This window comes from Cervus canadensis, chromosome 16, assembly GCF_019320065.1.
Source record: "Cervus canadensis isolate Bull #8, Minnesota chromosome 16, ASM1932006v1, whole genome shotgun sequence".
Classification (NCBI taxonomy): domain Eukaryota; kingdom Metazoa; phylum Chordata; class Mammalia; order Artiodactyla; family Cervidae; genus Cervus; species Cervus canadensis.
The window spans coordinates 65,256,871-65,272,143 of NC_057401.1; the positions used below are offsets into that span (position 1 = coordinate 65,256,871).

Here is a 15,273-nt window from a genome sequence, read left to right on the forward strand (position 1 = left end):
TGGTCTGCAGCACACCAGGCTTCCCTGTCCTTCACTATCTTCCGGAGTTTGCTCAAACTTATGTCCCTTGAGTCGGTGATGCCATCCCACCATCTCCTCCTCTGGCGCCCTCTTCTCCTTTTGCCTTCAATCTTTCCCAGCATCAGGGTCTTTCCCAACGAGTCGGGTCTTCTCATCAGAGAGCGCAGGAGAGGAGCGTTAAAGCGGCTCTGGGTAGGGAGCAGGGGTGTGACTCGAGGGGGCTTGTGGGGAGAGAGGGCATCAGGGAAGAGGTTTCCAGGCGGCATGATTTTTAGACCAAGAATCGGAAGGGTGGGTGTGTAGGGGGTTGTGGAGGGGTATGAATTAGCCAGTGCGTTGGCGGCAGAGAGCTGTGTTTAGGACCCTTGAGATGAAGCGGGCAGTGAATCTCCCCATTGGCTGAGTGTTGGAATGCCATGGTGTAGCAGTGAGGCTGTGTACCAAGTAACCACGCAACCACAGTGGTGCTCGGCAATTCGTGTTTGTTGCCTCTCATCTGAGGCAGTTGGAGAAGCAACTCTGTTAGATGTGATTTAGTAAAACTAATCATCTTCTTGGGTTTCCCAGGTGGCTTGGCTGTAAAGAATCTGGCAGCAATACAGTAGCCACAGGAGACCTGGGTTCGATCCCTGGGTGAGGAAGATCCCCTGGTGGAGGGCAGGGAAGCCCACTCCAGCATTCATGCCTGGAGCATCCCATGGGCAGAGGAGCCTGGTGGGCTACAGTCCATAGGGTTGCAAAGAGTCGGACACGACTGAAGTGACTTAGCACGTACGCACGCAGTCATCTTCTTACAAGCCCGTGTGTACAGCCAGGGAACGCAGGCCCGCAGGAAGCACAGTGGAGGGGATGGCCAGCTCTGGACTGACACACTCGGGTCAAACCCTGGCTCCCACGTTCGAGACGCCTTCTCCTGGGCAGCATTCCTGTTCTCTTCATCTGCAACATGGGAATGGCCATTAGGCTCACTTTGTAGAATTGTTCTGAAGGTTGGATTGAGATAACACATGAAAAAAGCTGGGCCCAGGGCCTGGCCCATAGTCAGCGCTCACTGAGTCGTAGTCTGTAGTACGTGCAGATCGGAGAGTGACACTATTCATTGATTTTATTAAGTTTTTCTCTGTAAGTTCTTTAGAGAAATGGTCATTTAGAACCACAGCAATAACATTAACATTGTGCATTAAAATTCATAAAGTGGCTTCATACGCCTTCTTTGATCAACATAATAATCTGGGTGGTAAATAAGGATGAGGAAATTGAGGTTCAGAAATGCTAAAAGTTACACACAAGGTTATTCAGCTAATATAGCTCCCAGATGGAATCCATCTCCTGGCTGGATTACAATCGTGCTCCAGACGTTCACACTGGAAGTTTTGAGAGTGAGGCTCCGGAAATGCACATGCTGACTTCCGCTTCAAAATTCGCTATAGAGTAGTGTGGGGTATAGGATGAGATAAGCTGGGCTCACCTCCCAACTGCACCCCAAGAATGTCGGAGGCTCAAAGGGCACAGTACATGGAAAGTCATTTTCTATACTGTAATGTTGCACATATATTTGTTGTAAAAATGTAGTACTATTTCGTCAAGTTGAATCTTAGCCGACCAGCATGACGTGGCTTGTGTGTTAGTTGCTCAGTCCTGTCCGACTCTTAAAGGTCTCATGAACTGCAGTCCTCCAGGCTCTCCTGTCCATGGGAATTTTCAGGCAAGAATACTGGTGTGGGTTCCCATTTCCTTCTTCAGGGGATCTTCCTTGACCCAGGAATTGAACCCATGTTTCCTGCATTGCAGGCAGATTCTTTACCACTGAGCCACCTGGGATATGGCTTACATTGTAACTTTTAACACCTTAAAATTTTGCCAAGAAAATGTGAAGTTTCCTATGCAAAGAAAGGTAGACATTTTTAATGACATAGGTCAATGAGCGTTTGGAAAGGAGTAGTTTTCCTGGCTCAAGTGTCCTTGCTTCACTATGACAAGTGTGTACCACAGTAATTACGCTTCATTCCACTTTAGGTGGAAGTCAGGGTAGGGTTGGTTAAAGACTCACATTTTAATAGAAGATTAATTTTCTTTCTCGAATTATTGAAAGAGAGGAGAGAGGTAGACAGCACGCGCGTCCCTTCCACATCTCCGCGTTCTAACCTCCCTGCTCACGGAAGCCGCCGTCCTGCCAGCCCTGTCTTGCCTCCTCTATTCACCAGAGTCAGTGGAGATCTTTTCTTCCTAAAAATGCTTGTAATTTCCTGGTAGAACAGCACTTGTGGCACCTACCTGCTAACACCAGGCCATCAGCATGCACTGCTTTTGTATGTAATGACAGTCACAAAGCCGACTTGTACTGAGCACTTACTCTGCGCCAAGTATTGTCCTAAGCACCTTACTCGAAATAGTTCATTTAATGCTCAAAACACTCTGTGAATTGGGCAATAATTTGAAAATATAAATGGAAATGTTTTCACTTCCCAACAATATTTCCTAGGCCTTACTCTGTTCTTTTAGGGTGCTGCGGGGATGTGATGAGTTGAATCTTCAATGTGTGGATGCAGGATAAGTGTTCATTAAAACATTTTCCAGAAGAAGGAAATGTTTCCCATTGTCACCATTTCTTTTCCAACACAAAATTTTATTATAAAAAAGTTGCCAAATATACAGAAAGTGGGGGAAATAGCACAAGAGGAGCTAAATTCTAAGCTCAAAAATTGCAAATATATGTATATTTGTGTGTGTGTGTGTGTATATATATATATATATATATACACACATATACATATGGGGTTCTCAGGTGGCTCAGTGGTAAAGAATCTGCCTGCAATGCAGGAGATGTGGGTTCAATCCTTGGGTCAGGAAAATTTCCTGGAGAAGGAAATAGCAACCCACTCCAGTATTTTTGCCCGGGAAATCCCATGGACTTAGAAGCCTGGCAGGCTACAGTCCATGGGATCACAGTCAGACATGACTTAGTGACTAAACAACAGTACATATGTACATACGGTTATTACTGAATCATTTGAAAGCTAGTAGCCAATATCTTGACATTTCATCACTAATTATTGAATACTACAGCATGCATCTCCTTAAAATGACAGCAATCTCTTACATAACCACAATACTGTTATCACTCCCAAGAAAACTGACAACCACATTAAATGTGGCTTGTCTTTTTTCTTCATCCCTATTTGACCAATAAAAAGACAATAGGGAAAAACATTTTCTTTTCTTTTTTTTTTTTACAAATCCACACTTTTATTTATTTTTCAAGAAGTTTAAATCCTCGCAGGGTACAGCATCACATGGATTCTGCATCCGATGGCCTTAGCAGGAAGGTTACTTCGGAATTTGACATGAACCACGCCATTGTTTCCATGAACTCGAGTTATCTTTCCCCAGATTACTCTGGTTTTGTTAGGTTTTCCACCAGGAGTTACTGTGTTATTCTTTGCCTTGTACACATAAACACATCTCTTGCCTAGATAGAATTCAGTTTCATCTTGAGCATATACACCTTCAATTTTCAAGAGAGCAGTGTGTTCCCTTTGGTTCCGTAGACCCCGTTTATAGCCACCAAAAATGGCCTTGGACCACAGATTTCCAGACATATTTGTCGTTTTAGAAGTCCCGTTCCCAGCAGGCCTCCACAGGGTCCAAGGTGGCTGAAAGAGATGAGAAAAACATTTTCAATTTGCATTCCAACAACCTAGTATTCTGTATTGTCTGTGAATGTTACAGCCTTTCCTCTCACTTGGAAAGCATTTGATACTTGGATGAGGAGAAAGACTAGTTGTTAATACATTGAAAATTATAAATAAATAACTAATGAGAACCTGCTGCCCAGCCCAGGGAACTCTCCTCAGTGCTCTGTGGTGGCCTAAATGGGAAGGAAATCCACAAAAGAGGGGCTTATACAGCTGATTCCCTTTGCTGTACAGTGGAAATTAACACAACATCGTATAGCAACTATACTCCCATACCCCAATAAAAATTAATTAAAAAAATAAAATATATTGCATGACCAATACATACACAAAAAAATGGAATTCACTCTCCTAATAAGGTAAATTTTCCTGGGCTCCAAAATCACTGCAGATGGTGACTCCAGCCATGAAAGACGCTTGCTCCTTGGAAGAAAAGCTATGACAAACCTAGACAGCATATTAAAAAGCAGAGACATTACTTTACCGACAAAGGTCCATCTAGTCAAAGCTACAGTTTTTCCAGTCATCATGTACGGATGTGAGAGTTGGATCATAAAGAAGGCTGAGTGCCAAAGAATTGATGATTTCGAATTGTGGTTTTGGAGTAGACTCTTGAGAGTTCCTTGGACTGCAAGGAGATCCAACCAGTCAATCCTAAAGGAAATCAGTCCTGGGTATTCATTGGAAGGACTGATGCTGAAGCTGAAGCTCCAATTCTTTGGCCACCTGATGTGAAGAACTGACTCATTGGAAAAAACCCTGATGCTGGGAAAGATTGAAGGCAGGAGGAGAAGGGGATGACAGAGGATGAGATGGGTGGATGGCATCACCGACTCAAAGGATGTGACTTTGAGTAGGCTCTGGGAGTTGGTGATGGATGTGGAAGCCTGGCATGCTATAGTCCATGGGGTCACAAAGAGCTGGACACGACTAAGCGACTGAACTGAATAAGGTAAATATGGGCATGTCCATGGTTATGACTGGGAAATTTAGACTGAATATTATAAATATTGGCTTCTATGGATAAGAACTCTGGTTTCCCCCACTCCAAAAGTCCAGGTAAACTTAAGGCTAATCAATAATTTATAGGTGTAGCCGCTAATTGAGGGATTTACCAGTTTGTGTGTGTGCGTGCCAAGTTACTTAAGTCACGTCCGACTCTGTGATCCTACGGACTATTGCCTGCCAGGCTCCTCTGTCCATGGGATTCTCCAGGCAAGGATACTGGAGTGGGTTGCCATGCCCTCCTCCAGGGGATCTTCCCCACTCAGGGATCTAACCCGCGTCTCTTAAGTCTCCTGCATTGGCAGGCGGGTTCTTTACCTCTAGAGCCACCTAGGAAGCCCATTTACCAGTTTAATGAATACAAAACCCCACACCAGGCCAAAATCTAACAGTTCACAAATTGAACTTCAATCTCCATTTTCAAGACTATGCACCAGCTGAGGATCCAATTACAAAGGCAAGCTAGTGACAGATTATAGCATTATTTTTTATCTATGAAATAAATCACTCTTTTTGCTGACCACAGAAAACGGCAACTTTAAGAATCTTAAAAATATAGCATGTAAATTTGCCTTCATGTTTATTTCCTGCAAGACTTGTAATATCTTATATGAGAATATCCTAATAAGCAAGAAATAGTCAATAATCATGTTAATATTGGAGGAAGTATTAGTTTTTGCTTTCGTGGAGCAGCTACTGTTGACAGCAGAAGTGTTCCAAAAGGAAATAGTGGTGTTTGCCAAGGTGCTTCTATAAGGTGTGAATGTTAGGGAGTAGCTACTGTGTTTTAAGTGTACTTAAAATATCTGATATGAAACCAGGCTTATATGGATTGAATTATGCTCCCACCCCGCAATGATATGTTGAAGCCCTAAGCCCCAGTACCTTAGAATATGGTCATTTTTGAAAATTGGGACTTTACAAAGGTAATCAAATGAAAATAAGGCCTTTCACATATACGCATTACCAAGTCTGAAATCTGGAGAAGGAAATGGCAACCCACTCCAGTATTCTTGCCTGGAAAATCCCATGGATGGAAGAGCCTGGTAGGCTACAGTCCATGGGGTCGCAAAGAGTCAGACACGACTGAGCGACTTCATTTTCACTTTCATGTCTGAAATAGACAGTGGGAATCTGTTGTATAGCACAAAAGGCTCAGCTCAGTGCTCTGTGGTGACCTAGAGGACTGGGGAGAGGTGGGTGGGAGGGAGATCCAAGAGAGAAGAGATACAGGCGTGTATGTAGCTGGTTGCATTTCGTTGTTCAGCAGAAACTAACAGAACGCTGTAAGGTGAGTATACCACCCCCCCGAAAAAAAAATGAGGTCATTAGGTTGGACTCTAATAAATTATAACTGGTGTATTTATAATAAGAGACGCTTAGTACACAGAGGCCCACGCAGGGAAAATATCATGTGCAGATAAAGGCAGAGATGGGGTGATGCTTCTACAAGCCAAGAAACACTAAAGCCAGAAGCAAGGAGCAAACCACCAGAAACCAGGAGCAAGGTGAAGGCTTGGACCAGATCCTCCGTCACAATCTCAGGAGGAACCAGCCTGGCTGACACCTTGACCTTGGACTTCTAGCCTCCAGAGCTCTGAAACAATAAATCTGTTGTTCAAGCCACCTCGTCTATGGTACTCTGTTAGCAGTCCCAGGAGACTAATACCTAGGCCGAGATTTTGAGCAGATGTTTGGGGTTTTGAGGGGGGTGGAGTTTCTGCACTGACTGGGTTATAACCAATGTTAGCGTAAAATTTCCCTCACGGAACTTGGTAGTATTAAGTTGGGGTATTCCATACATATTTTCTTGAGACTTTGGAGTTAAATTGATTGGCTATTTTACTTTACAGTGAATCATGTGTGTTGTATTAATAAATTATAACTTGTGACGCACTAACTATGTAGTCATGTAGTCATGTCCAACTCTTTGTAGCTCGTCAGGCTCTTCTGTTCATGGGATTTTCCAGGCAAGAATACTGGAGACGGTTGCCTTTTCCTTCTCCAGGGGATCTTCCCAAGCCAGGGATTGAACCCACATCTCCTGTGACTCCTGCATTGGCAGCTGGATTCTTCACCATTGAGCCACGTGGGAAGTCTCATGTGGATATCCAAATAAAAATTTAATCAGAAAATATCAGACCTTCCAATGTATATTATGGGTTGATTTCTTTTAAGGATTGACTGGTTTGATTTCCTTGCCATCCAAGGGACTCTCAAGAGTCTTCTCCAACACCACAATTCAAAAGCATCAATTCTTTGACACTCAGCCTTTTTATGATCCAACTTTCACATCCGTACATGATGCCTAGAAAAACTATAGTTTGACTATACAGACCTTTGTCAGCAAAGAGGTCTATCTGCTTTTTAATATGCTGTCTAGGTTTGTCACAGCTTTTCTTCCAAGGAGCGAGTGTCTTTTAATTTCGTGGCTGCAGTCACTGTCCTCAGCGTGTAATATATAATATACATACTCACACCCATCTACAGATACACACGTATGTATGTATGTGTCCTTGGTTCTGCTTCTTTGATTGAACCGTGACAGATGTCCATAGCATTTGGATCCCCATAACATTGAATAGCCAGACTTTCTTCTATTTTGTTTGACCCCTCTCCCATTAGTAACTCAATGCCGTGCAGACACTTGCCTCTGGTTGTCACCCACAGCGTCCCGCACCTGTTCCCTGTTTACATTGGTACTGCTGCAATCCCCACTGATTTGCAAACCTGAGTACATTTTGAGGATGTAAATAACCTTTGAAAGCAAGCTGTGTCTAAGAAACACTTCCCCAAGTGTATAAGAATAGATTTATATCCACATTGGACCTGGCAAATATCTGCATTAAAAAGAAGGCTTGCTTTTTCTCTTCATTCCTTGGATGTCTCTTAATCCATTTTTTTTTTTTAGGTGAGATATCTTATCCTCAGGCTGGTACAACAGAATCCTTTAGACTTTTAGTCTTTTTAAGCATTTAGAATCCTTTTAGTCTTAAGCAATAAACTGTGTATTTCTCACAGTTCTGGAGGCTGGGACGTCTAAGATCAAGGTTCCAGCATGGTCGGTTCCTGCTGAAAACCTACTTTCTGACTTGTAGACAACTACCTTCTTTAAGTCCCTAACACAAGGTGAGAAGCATCCAGTTAACCTGTGAGGACTTCTGCGGAAGGACCTACATGGATACTCATGGTGGGGTGTGTCTGACCATCGAGAGGCCCTCTCTGCACAGTAGACCTGTACTGGGAGGGACAGACTCAGGAGTAACTCTGTAGTTCCTCTACAAGCCCTGAGGCCAATGTAAGTGTCACACATAATGGGGATCCCAACGTGTAATAATTGAAAGCTTCCTCCAAGAGGAGGAGGCCAAAGAGGCCAGAGACACTGGCAGACAACGTGCTAATGATTCAGAGTAAAACATGGCAATCTTTCAAAGAATGACAACCATATTCTCTGCTTGCGGGGGTGTGTGTGCTAAGTCGCTACAGTCACGCCAGATTTTTTGCAACTCTACTGACAATAGCCCGCCAGGTTCCTCTTCCGTGGGATTCTCCAGGCAGGAGTACTGGAGTGGGTTGTCATGCCCTACTCCAGGGAATTTTCCCAATCCAGGGATCAAACCCAAGTCTCTTAGGTCTCTTGCATTGGCAGGAGGGTTCTTTACTATTAGTGCCACTGGGAAGCCCTCTGCTAGTGCAGGTGGCTTTAAAGAGTGATGTCCTTTCACATTCTAGAACATTATATTCTTCGTCCTAGACCAAGGTTCAGCAATACACTGAGAACACAGACCAAGTCGGCAGACTGGCTCCTTATTCCAGCTGCAGGAAAAGCATCTAAGCACTGACACGCTGGGATGAATTGCTTCGGGCACACATCTGCCTGGCTTCCAATGATGCCCTCTTTTGCTGGAACTGCCCACACCCCTGATGGCATTCCAGAACTCTCCAGCAACAGGTATGGACACATGACCCAAGCTGGGCTAATAAGATTCTTTTTCCTTAGAGTTTGGATTTTACTAGAATGGTGTTATGGACTGAATTGTGTCTCCCTAAAATGCATAATGGAGAAGGAAATGGCAACCCACTCCAGTATTCTTGCCTGGAGAACCTCATGGACAGAGGAGCCTGGTGGGCTACAGTCCACGGGGTCGCAAAGAGTCAGACACAACTGAGCAACTAACACTTTCACTTTCAAAATGCTTAAGACCCTGATGCTGGAAGGATTGAAGGCAAAAGGAAAAGGGGGCAACAGAGGGTAAGATGGTTAGATAGCATTATTAACTCAATGGACATGAATTTGAGCACACTCCAGGAGATAGTGAAGGGTGGATGAGTCTGTGTGCTACAGTCCATGGGGTCACAAAGAGTTGGACATGACTTAGTGAACAATAAAAAAAAATGCACATGTTGAAGCCCTAATCCCTAATATGATAGTATTCAAAGACGGAGCATTTATGACAGTAATGAAGGTTAAATGAGGTCTTGAGGGTGGGGCCCTAATCCAATAGAACTGGAGTCCTTATAAGAAAAGGGAGAGACACCAGATATTTCTCTCCTTCTGCACACAGACACAGAGAAAAGGCCACGTGAGTGAGAAATGCCATCTGCAAGCCAAAGAGAGGAAGGTCACACCAGAAACCAACATCTTGATCTTCAGCTTCTAGACTCCACGGCTATGAGAAGATAAATATCTAGTGCTTAAACCATCTAGTCTGTGGTATTTCATTATGGCAGCCTGAGCAGACTAATACAAACAGTAACATATGGGTATCGTATATCAGAATTATATGGGATGCAAGTGGCTGGAATCTAGCCCAACTGACTTAAGCAGAAGGGAATTTATTGACTTTACAACTGAAAAGTATAAAGGTAAAATTCAATCAAGGTTAGTTTCATCTGGGAGCCTGAACATTTTAACAGTACCCAGATTCTGGCTACATTACTTGACTCTCTCCTCTGGGTGGTGAATCTCAGATTATTGCATCAAGAAAGCTAATCAACTCTAGTTTACAGCTCCCAAGTTCAAGTCCATGAAGAAGAGTGTAATATTCTCTTCCTTCAGTCTCAGCAAGTGGCTTTGCATTTCATTTACTTTGCTTGAATTGCATGCATGTAGCTGAGCCAATTCTCAGCTGGGAAAATGTGATGCTCTGACTGTGATTCACCTGAAGCCAGGTGTGGAGTCAATAATAGAATAAAATAATTAGAATAAGAGGGGAAACAAAAGACAGCTCCAGGCTACCAAATGCCCTCTACCTGGGGCCATGGCCGTGTTCACAATGCAGACAGAAGCACAGAAAGCTCCCATTAAAATGAGAGAAGTGAGTGACATACACATGCAGAAGAGAGAGGGTCAGAAAACAGAGAGGCAGCTCCTGGCTCCTGGTTTTCCAGGGTTTGCTTTCATCTCTTTCCGAGGTAAATCCATTCTTTCTTAGGGTCGATGAGACCCATCTGTGGCTTGATAGTATGTTCCCTTTCTTTCCTCTAAGGGTAACTTGCATTTAATACCCGTGTCTGAATATTTGTGTTCCCCCAAATTCATGTATTGAAATCCTAACCCAGAAGTTGATGGTATTAGGAGGTGGGGGCTTTGGGGAAGTGAGTATTAGGCCATAAGGGTGGAGCCCCTATGAGTGGGATTAGTGCCCTGATAACAGAGATTCCTCAGAGCCATTCCTTGCCCTCCCACCATCTGAGAACAGAGAGGGAAGCAGGTCCTCCCCAGACTCTGCATCTGGGGGTAATTTGATCTTGGACTTCCAGCTTCCAGAGCTGTGAGAAGAAAATGTCTACTGTTTACTAGTCACCCAGTCTATCATATGTTGTTACAGCAGCCCAAATGGACAAACATTGGTATACCTTATTAGAAGCCAAAGACATTAACTAACCCAAAGAGCTCACCAAGCTAACCACTCAGTGCTGGGAAAACAAGCAGAATGTTTTCCTGCTGAAGGAGCAGTCTGCATTGGAAGGGAAAGCAACCAAACTATGAGCCACAGTCTGAGACAGAAGAGTGGACATTTATTGCTTTGGCCCCCAGCCTTCTCACCTTGTCTTGTGGGAACCTTTGCCCCATTCTCTGATGATGCATTTTTGAGGCACGCTGATTCCATGTGTGAGTCAATCTGCATAGGATCAGCACATCCCATTCTTCTGACAAGAGTGACTGGCTTCCTGATGGTCAGAAGGCACAAATGCCACCCATCCCAGCTAAGGGTATTCAGTTCCCAGGCTTTTGTTGTTCTCAGGGAGGTATACTGCCTTTTCCTGTTGGCGTGAAACGAGGAAGGCTGGTGGGGCTGGAACAGTAGTAGATATCCTATGAGCACATAGGGCCTGTGCATGAACTGAACATCAAGGAAGAAAAGCTGAAATATCTAGAGACAGAGCTCTATCCCAGTGAAATACTTTGATTTCAGCCTGGATCAAACCATACCTGAAGCAAGAGCTCCCTCTGGATTTCTTCAGTTTTGAGAACCAGAGTCCTTTTCCTTTTCATAAGCTGACTTGAGTTAGGGGTTTTATCATTTGCAGTAGAAAGAATCATAACTAACATAGCTTTGGAAAAAGTTGGGTTTGAGGAAAGATGTTAGGCAATCTATAAGATGAATAGGCTAAGTTACAAACATAGACAGCCTCTAAAACTCCAGTAGGTATGCTTTCTCTTTTCTTGGAAATCACAGAACACTTTGTTTTTACAACTTATATGGCATTTATCACACATTGCCTTGCATTGCAATTACAGCTCTTGTATGGTGGGTACAAATTTCACCATGATAAAAACTCTGGTGTACAGACATGAAACTTTCTTTATTGTTTTATAATTGAGCTTAATTTAGCTCACAAGCCCTCATTTCTGCTAATGGCTGAGAACTTAATCTTGCCGGTTCCTGGCAATTTTTCAGCCTTGGTTGAAAATTCAGTGTCTTGGGAGAGAAATACATATTGATTCAGGCTTACTAATCCCTTCACCCCACCCTTTTCCTTTGGGGGTGATCTGTGTCCTAGCAAGTATGGCCAGGAGGCAAAGGTCTGGTCTGGGAGCCAAACTCTGACCGCAGCGGGACTCTCTGACCACAGGGGGCGCTCTCTGAACACAGAGGGCCCTCTGTGATTGATCCCGCGGAGCCGGGTTGTCATCACTGCCGTCTCTGTTCACACTCAGGCTCAGCTTCTGAGAACGCAGCCTCACTCCCCATCAAGCCCCCAGCTCAGGTTGCCGACCAGGTTCCTGATCTCAGAGCACAGTCTCCCACCCACATTGCACACTCTCAACAGTCAGCTGTTCTGGAACACCCACTCCAACTTCAGGGGCTCCCTTTTCTGCACCCCAAGAAGCACCTCTTGCAGTTTGAGACATTTGAGGAGTCGGCTCCCTTCTAGATGCTCAGACAAGCCTGAGCTGCTCTTGGGTCGTGACCCTCCTGGGGAGGGGGGAGACTGGTCTCAAGAGGGGCTGAATCTCTCTCTCCCCACCCCTGTCTTGCTGTCCACATCCTGTGCTGAGGACCAGCTCTCTACTCTGGGCACCCCCAGGTAGGGCTGCTACATCAACAGTGATGACAACCCTTTGGAGTGAGCGGGCCCCTCACTCCATTCTCCAGGACTGGCTCCCAGTCTCAGGCTCAGCTTCCCTGGGAGCTGACCCGAGACCCAAGATCACAACTCTTGGAGGACCATGACGTTCTCTGCTGGTTAAGGCTCAGATGAAAGCAGGGATCCTCACGTTTGGCATAGGGGCTACCTGGAGAGTTCCTTTCAACACAGCTTCCTGGTCTTGACTCTGGAGATTCTGACAACACCTCTCAGATGAAGCCTGAGAACTGGCTTTTATAACAAGCTCCTGGGTGTTGCTGCTGCCAGTCAAGAACCGCTAGATTGAGACCCACCGGCCTAGGATCTCCATGCACCTGGGCAAGGCTGACGGCTGAGAGGGCAAGCAAGCCAGGAGAGGTTGGCAGAAATTAATCTTCACATGGGATTTTTGAGGTCGGGCAAAGAAGACAGAGGCTGTGTGATGAGCTGAGCACTGAAAAAAAAAATCTAGCATGTTTTATTTTTTTTTTTTAATTCTGTTTTTTGGCCGTACCATGAGACATGTAGGATCTTAGTTCCCCGACCAGGGGTCGAACCCACATCCCTTGCATTGGAAATACAGATTCTTAATCACTGAACTGCCAAGGATGTCCCCTAGTGTTTCTGAAGGTTGGTTTCCCCGCCTAGCCTCCTGGCTTGTGTCTCAGCTCAGAGGAGTGAGCTGTGGGCAGAAGCCCCCAGAGCTGTTTACTGGTAGGTTTCTACAGGACCGAGGGACCAAAGCCATTCTCCTGGGCAGAAGGGACAAAGCTTGACTCAGAGAAGAGGAAGGGGGCATTCTCGTGTGTATATGTGAGTGTGAGAGAGAGAGTGTGTGTGTGTGTGTGTGTGTGTGTGTGTGTGTGATACATGTGGAATCACGGCTGCCTGTATGCTTTCCACTTTTCCTGATCAGGGCAGAGCCAGCAGCAGCAGCAACAGCCCCCAACACAAAGGCTGGGGATGGGGCACCCGACACACACACGATCGTAGTTTCTAGTTGAATAGAAATTCCTCTTTCTGTGCAGTAACCTAGTTTTCTGAGCTAGTCCTCACCTCCTCATTTGAGGTCCCCGGCAGTGTGAGATTTGCCATTTCCAGCCTTGCTCTCAAAGTCCAGTGTTTCATCTCCTGCCTTTTGCATGTCAGTTTCACAGATGCATCTTCTCTGCTTTTACCTCTCTGATCACTTGTTTTGTGGCTGCAGATACTCTATATCCCTTGCAGGCGGGGGACTGGGATTCTTTGTTCACAGACAGACCTGGATCCGGACCCATCACCCCTCTGCAGCCTACACATGCTTTGTGCTGTGCCCGTCGGCCAGGCCAGCAGGTGGCAGGGTGTCCATCCTTCTCGTTTTATACCGGATTCCAGGAAAGCAGCAAGCGCGCACCCCTCCCGTGTGTCTTCTTCCCTCTCAGAGTCACAAAGAGATGCTTCAGGTTCAGGGGCTGAGCTCATCCCGCTCCTGTTTCCAGCAAATTCTCATCATTGTCTGAGATGCTGCTCTGTCATCACCAGCCCCCTCTGCAATTTCTTGCCTCCACAGGTACCTACTCTGCAGGTGTTAATACCTGCACTGGATGATAATGGCGCCCCACCTGGACCCCTTCCCGGGTGGTGTGCCTGACCCGCCCCCCCCCCCCCCCCCCCCCCCCCCCCCGTCATGAGTGCGGGCTGCTAACAGCTCCAGCTGCCCCATCTCTGGATGGTGATACTTGGCTTTTACTGGAGGAGATCTTCTGGCTCAGAGTTCACCCACCTCCAGGATAGGGGAACATAGTCAAAGGCTGTCTGCTAAAGGGTGCAAAAGGCCAGCTCCTTGCCTCCAGAGCGGGTCAATCCTAGGATGCGCTGTATGCTCCACAGCTCCAGGGGATCCTTCTAGGCTTTCTCTTAGCCCACATCCTCTCTGAGCTTCTTCCCCTGCCCTAGCCTGCTCCCCCCAATGCCCGCGCCCCTGTGACTTGCTTTGTTGCAATGCTGCTTTGTTGCTTTTATTGCAGAGATCTGGAACCAAGCCTACAGTATCTGTGAGTGTGTCTGTACTAATAAGGGTGACTATTAGTCTTCCTTTGGGATCATGAATCTTTTATTACTGTTATTTTTTAACTGAAGCATAGTTGATTTACAGTAATGCCAAGGCTGTATATTGTCACCTTGCTTATGCAACTTATATGCAGAGTACATCATGAGAAACGCTGGGCTGGAAGAAGCACAAGCTGGAATCAAGATTGCTAGGAGAAATATCGATAACCTCAGATGTGCAGATGACACCACCCTTATGGCAGAAAGTGAAGAGGAACTAAAAAGCCTCTTGAGGAAAGTGAAAGAGGAGAGTGAAAAAGTTGGCTTAAGCTTAACATTGCGAAACTAAGATGCATGGATCGCGCACCTGGTCCCATCACCGTCATGGCAAATGATGGGGAGACAGTGGGAAACAGTGGCTGACTTTATTTTTGGGGGCTCCAAAATCACTCAGATGGTGAACTCGCAGCCGATGAAATTAAAAGACATTACTCCTTCGGAAGGAAGGTTATGACGCAAACTTGAGAACAGGCATACTAAAAAGCATAGACATTACTTTGCCAACACAAACGTCCGCTGCATCAAGGCTATGGATTGTTTCCAGTGGTCCAATGTATGGATGTGGGAGAGCTTGGACTATGAACGCAAAGCTGAGCGCCGAAAAATCGCATGCTGTTTGACTGTGGTGTTGGGGAGAGACTCTTGAGAGTCCCTTGGACAGCAAGGAGATCCAACCAGTCCATCCTGAAGGAGATAAGTCCTGGGTGTTCATTGGAAGGACTGATGCTGAAGCTGAAACTTTGGCCACCTCATGTGAAGAGCTGACTCATTGGAAAAAGACCCTGATGCTGAGAGGGACTGGGGGCAGGAGGAGAAGGGGATGACAGAGGATGAGATGGCTGGATGGCATCACCCACTCGATGGACATGAGTTTCAGTAAACTCCGGGA

At 45.6% G+C, this 15,273-nt stretch overlaps 1 protein-coding gene across 2 annotated transcripts in view; it reads right to left on the minus strand.

The window, feature by feature from the left end:
• Window positions 1-3,287: 3,287 nt before the first annotated feature.
• Window positions 3,288-15,273, minus strand: part of LOC122454540 (60S ribosomal protein L35a-like) — a 19,569-nt gene continuing 7,583 nt past the window's right edge. Inside the window, exons 1-2 of one of the 2 annotated variants that reach the window (XM_043489096.1) lie at window positions 4,045-4,132; window positions 3,288-3,674 (exon numbers count right to left, since the gene is read on the minus strand). In XM_043489096.1, the coding sequence (XP_043345031.1) occupies window positions 3,288-3,620 (333 nt within the window). In that variant the 5' untranslated portion in view covers window positions 3,621-3,674; window positions 4,045-4,132. Of the gene's footprint in view, window positions 3,675-4,044; window positions 4,133-15,273 lie in introns of those variants that run through there. The other variant, XM_043489095.1, reaches the window with a different exon arrangement.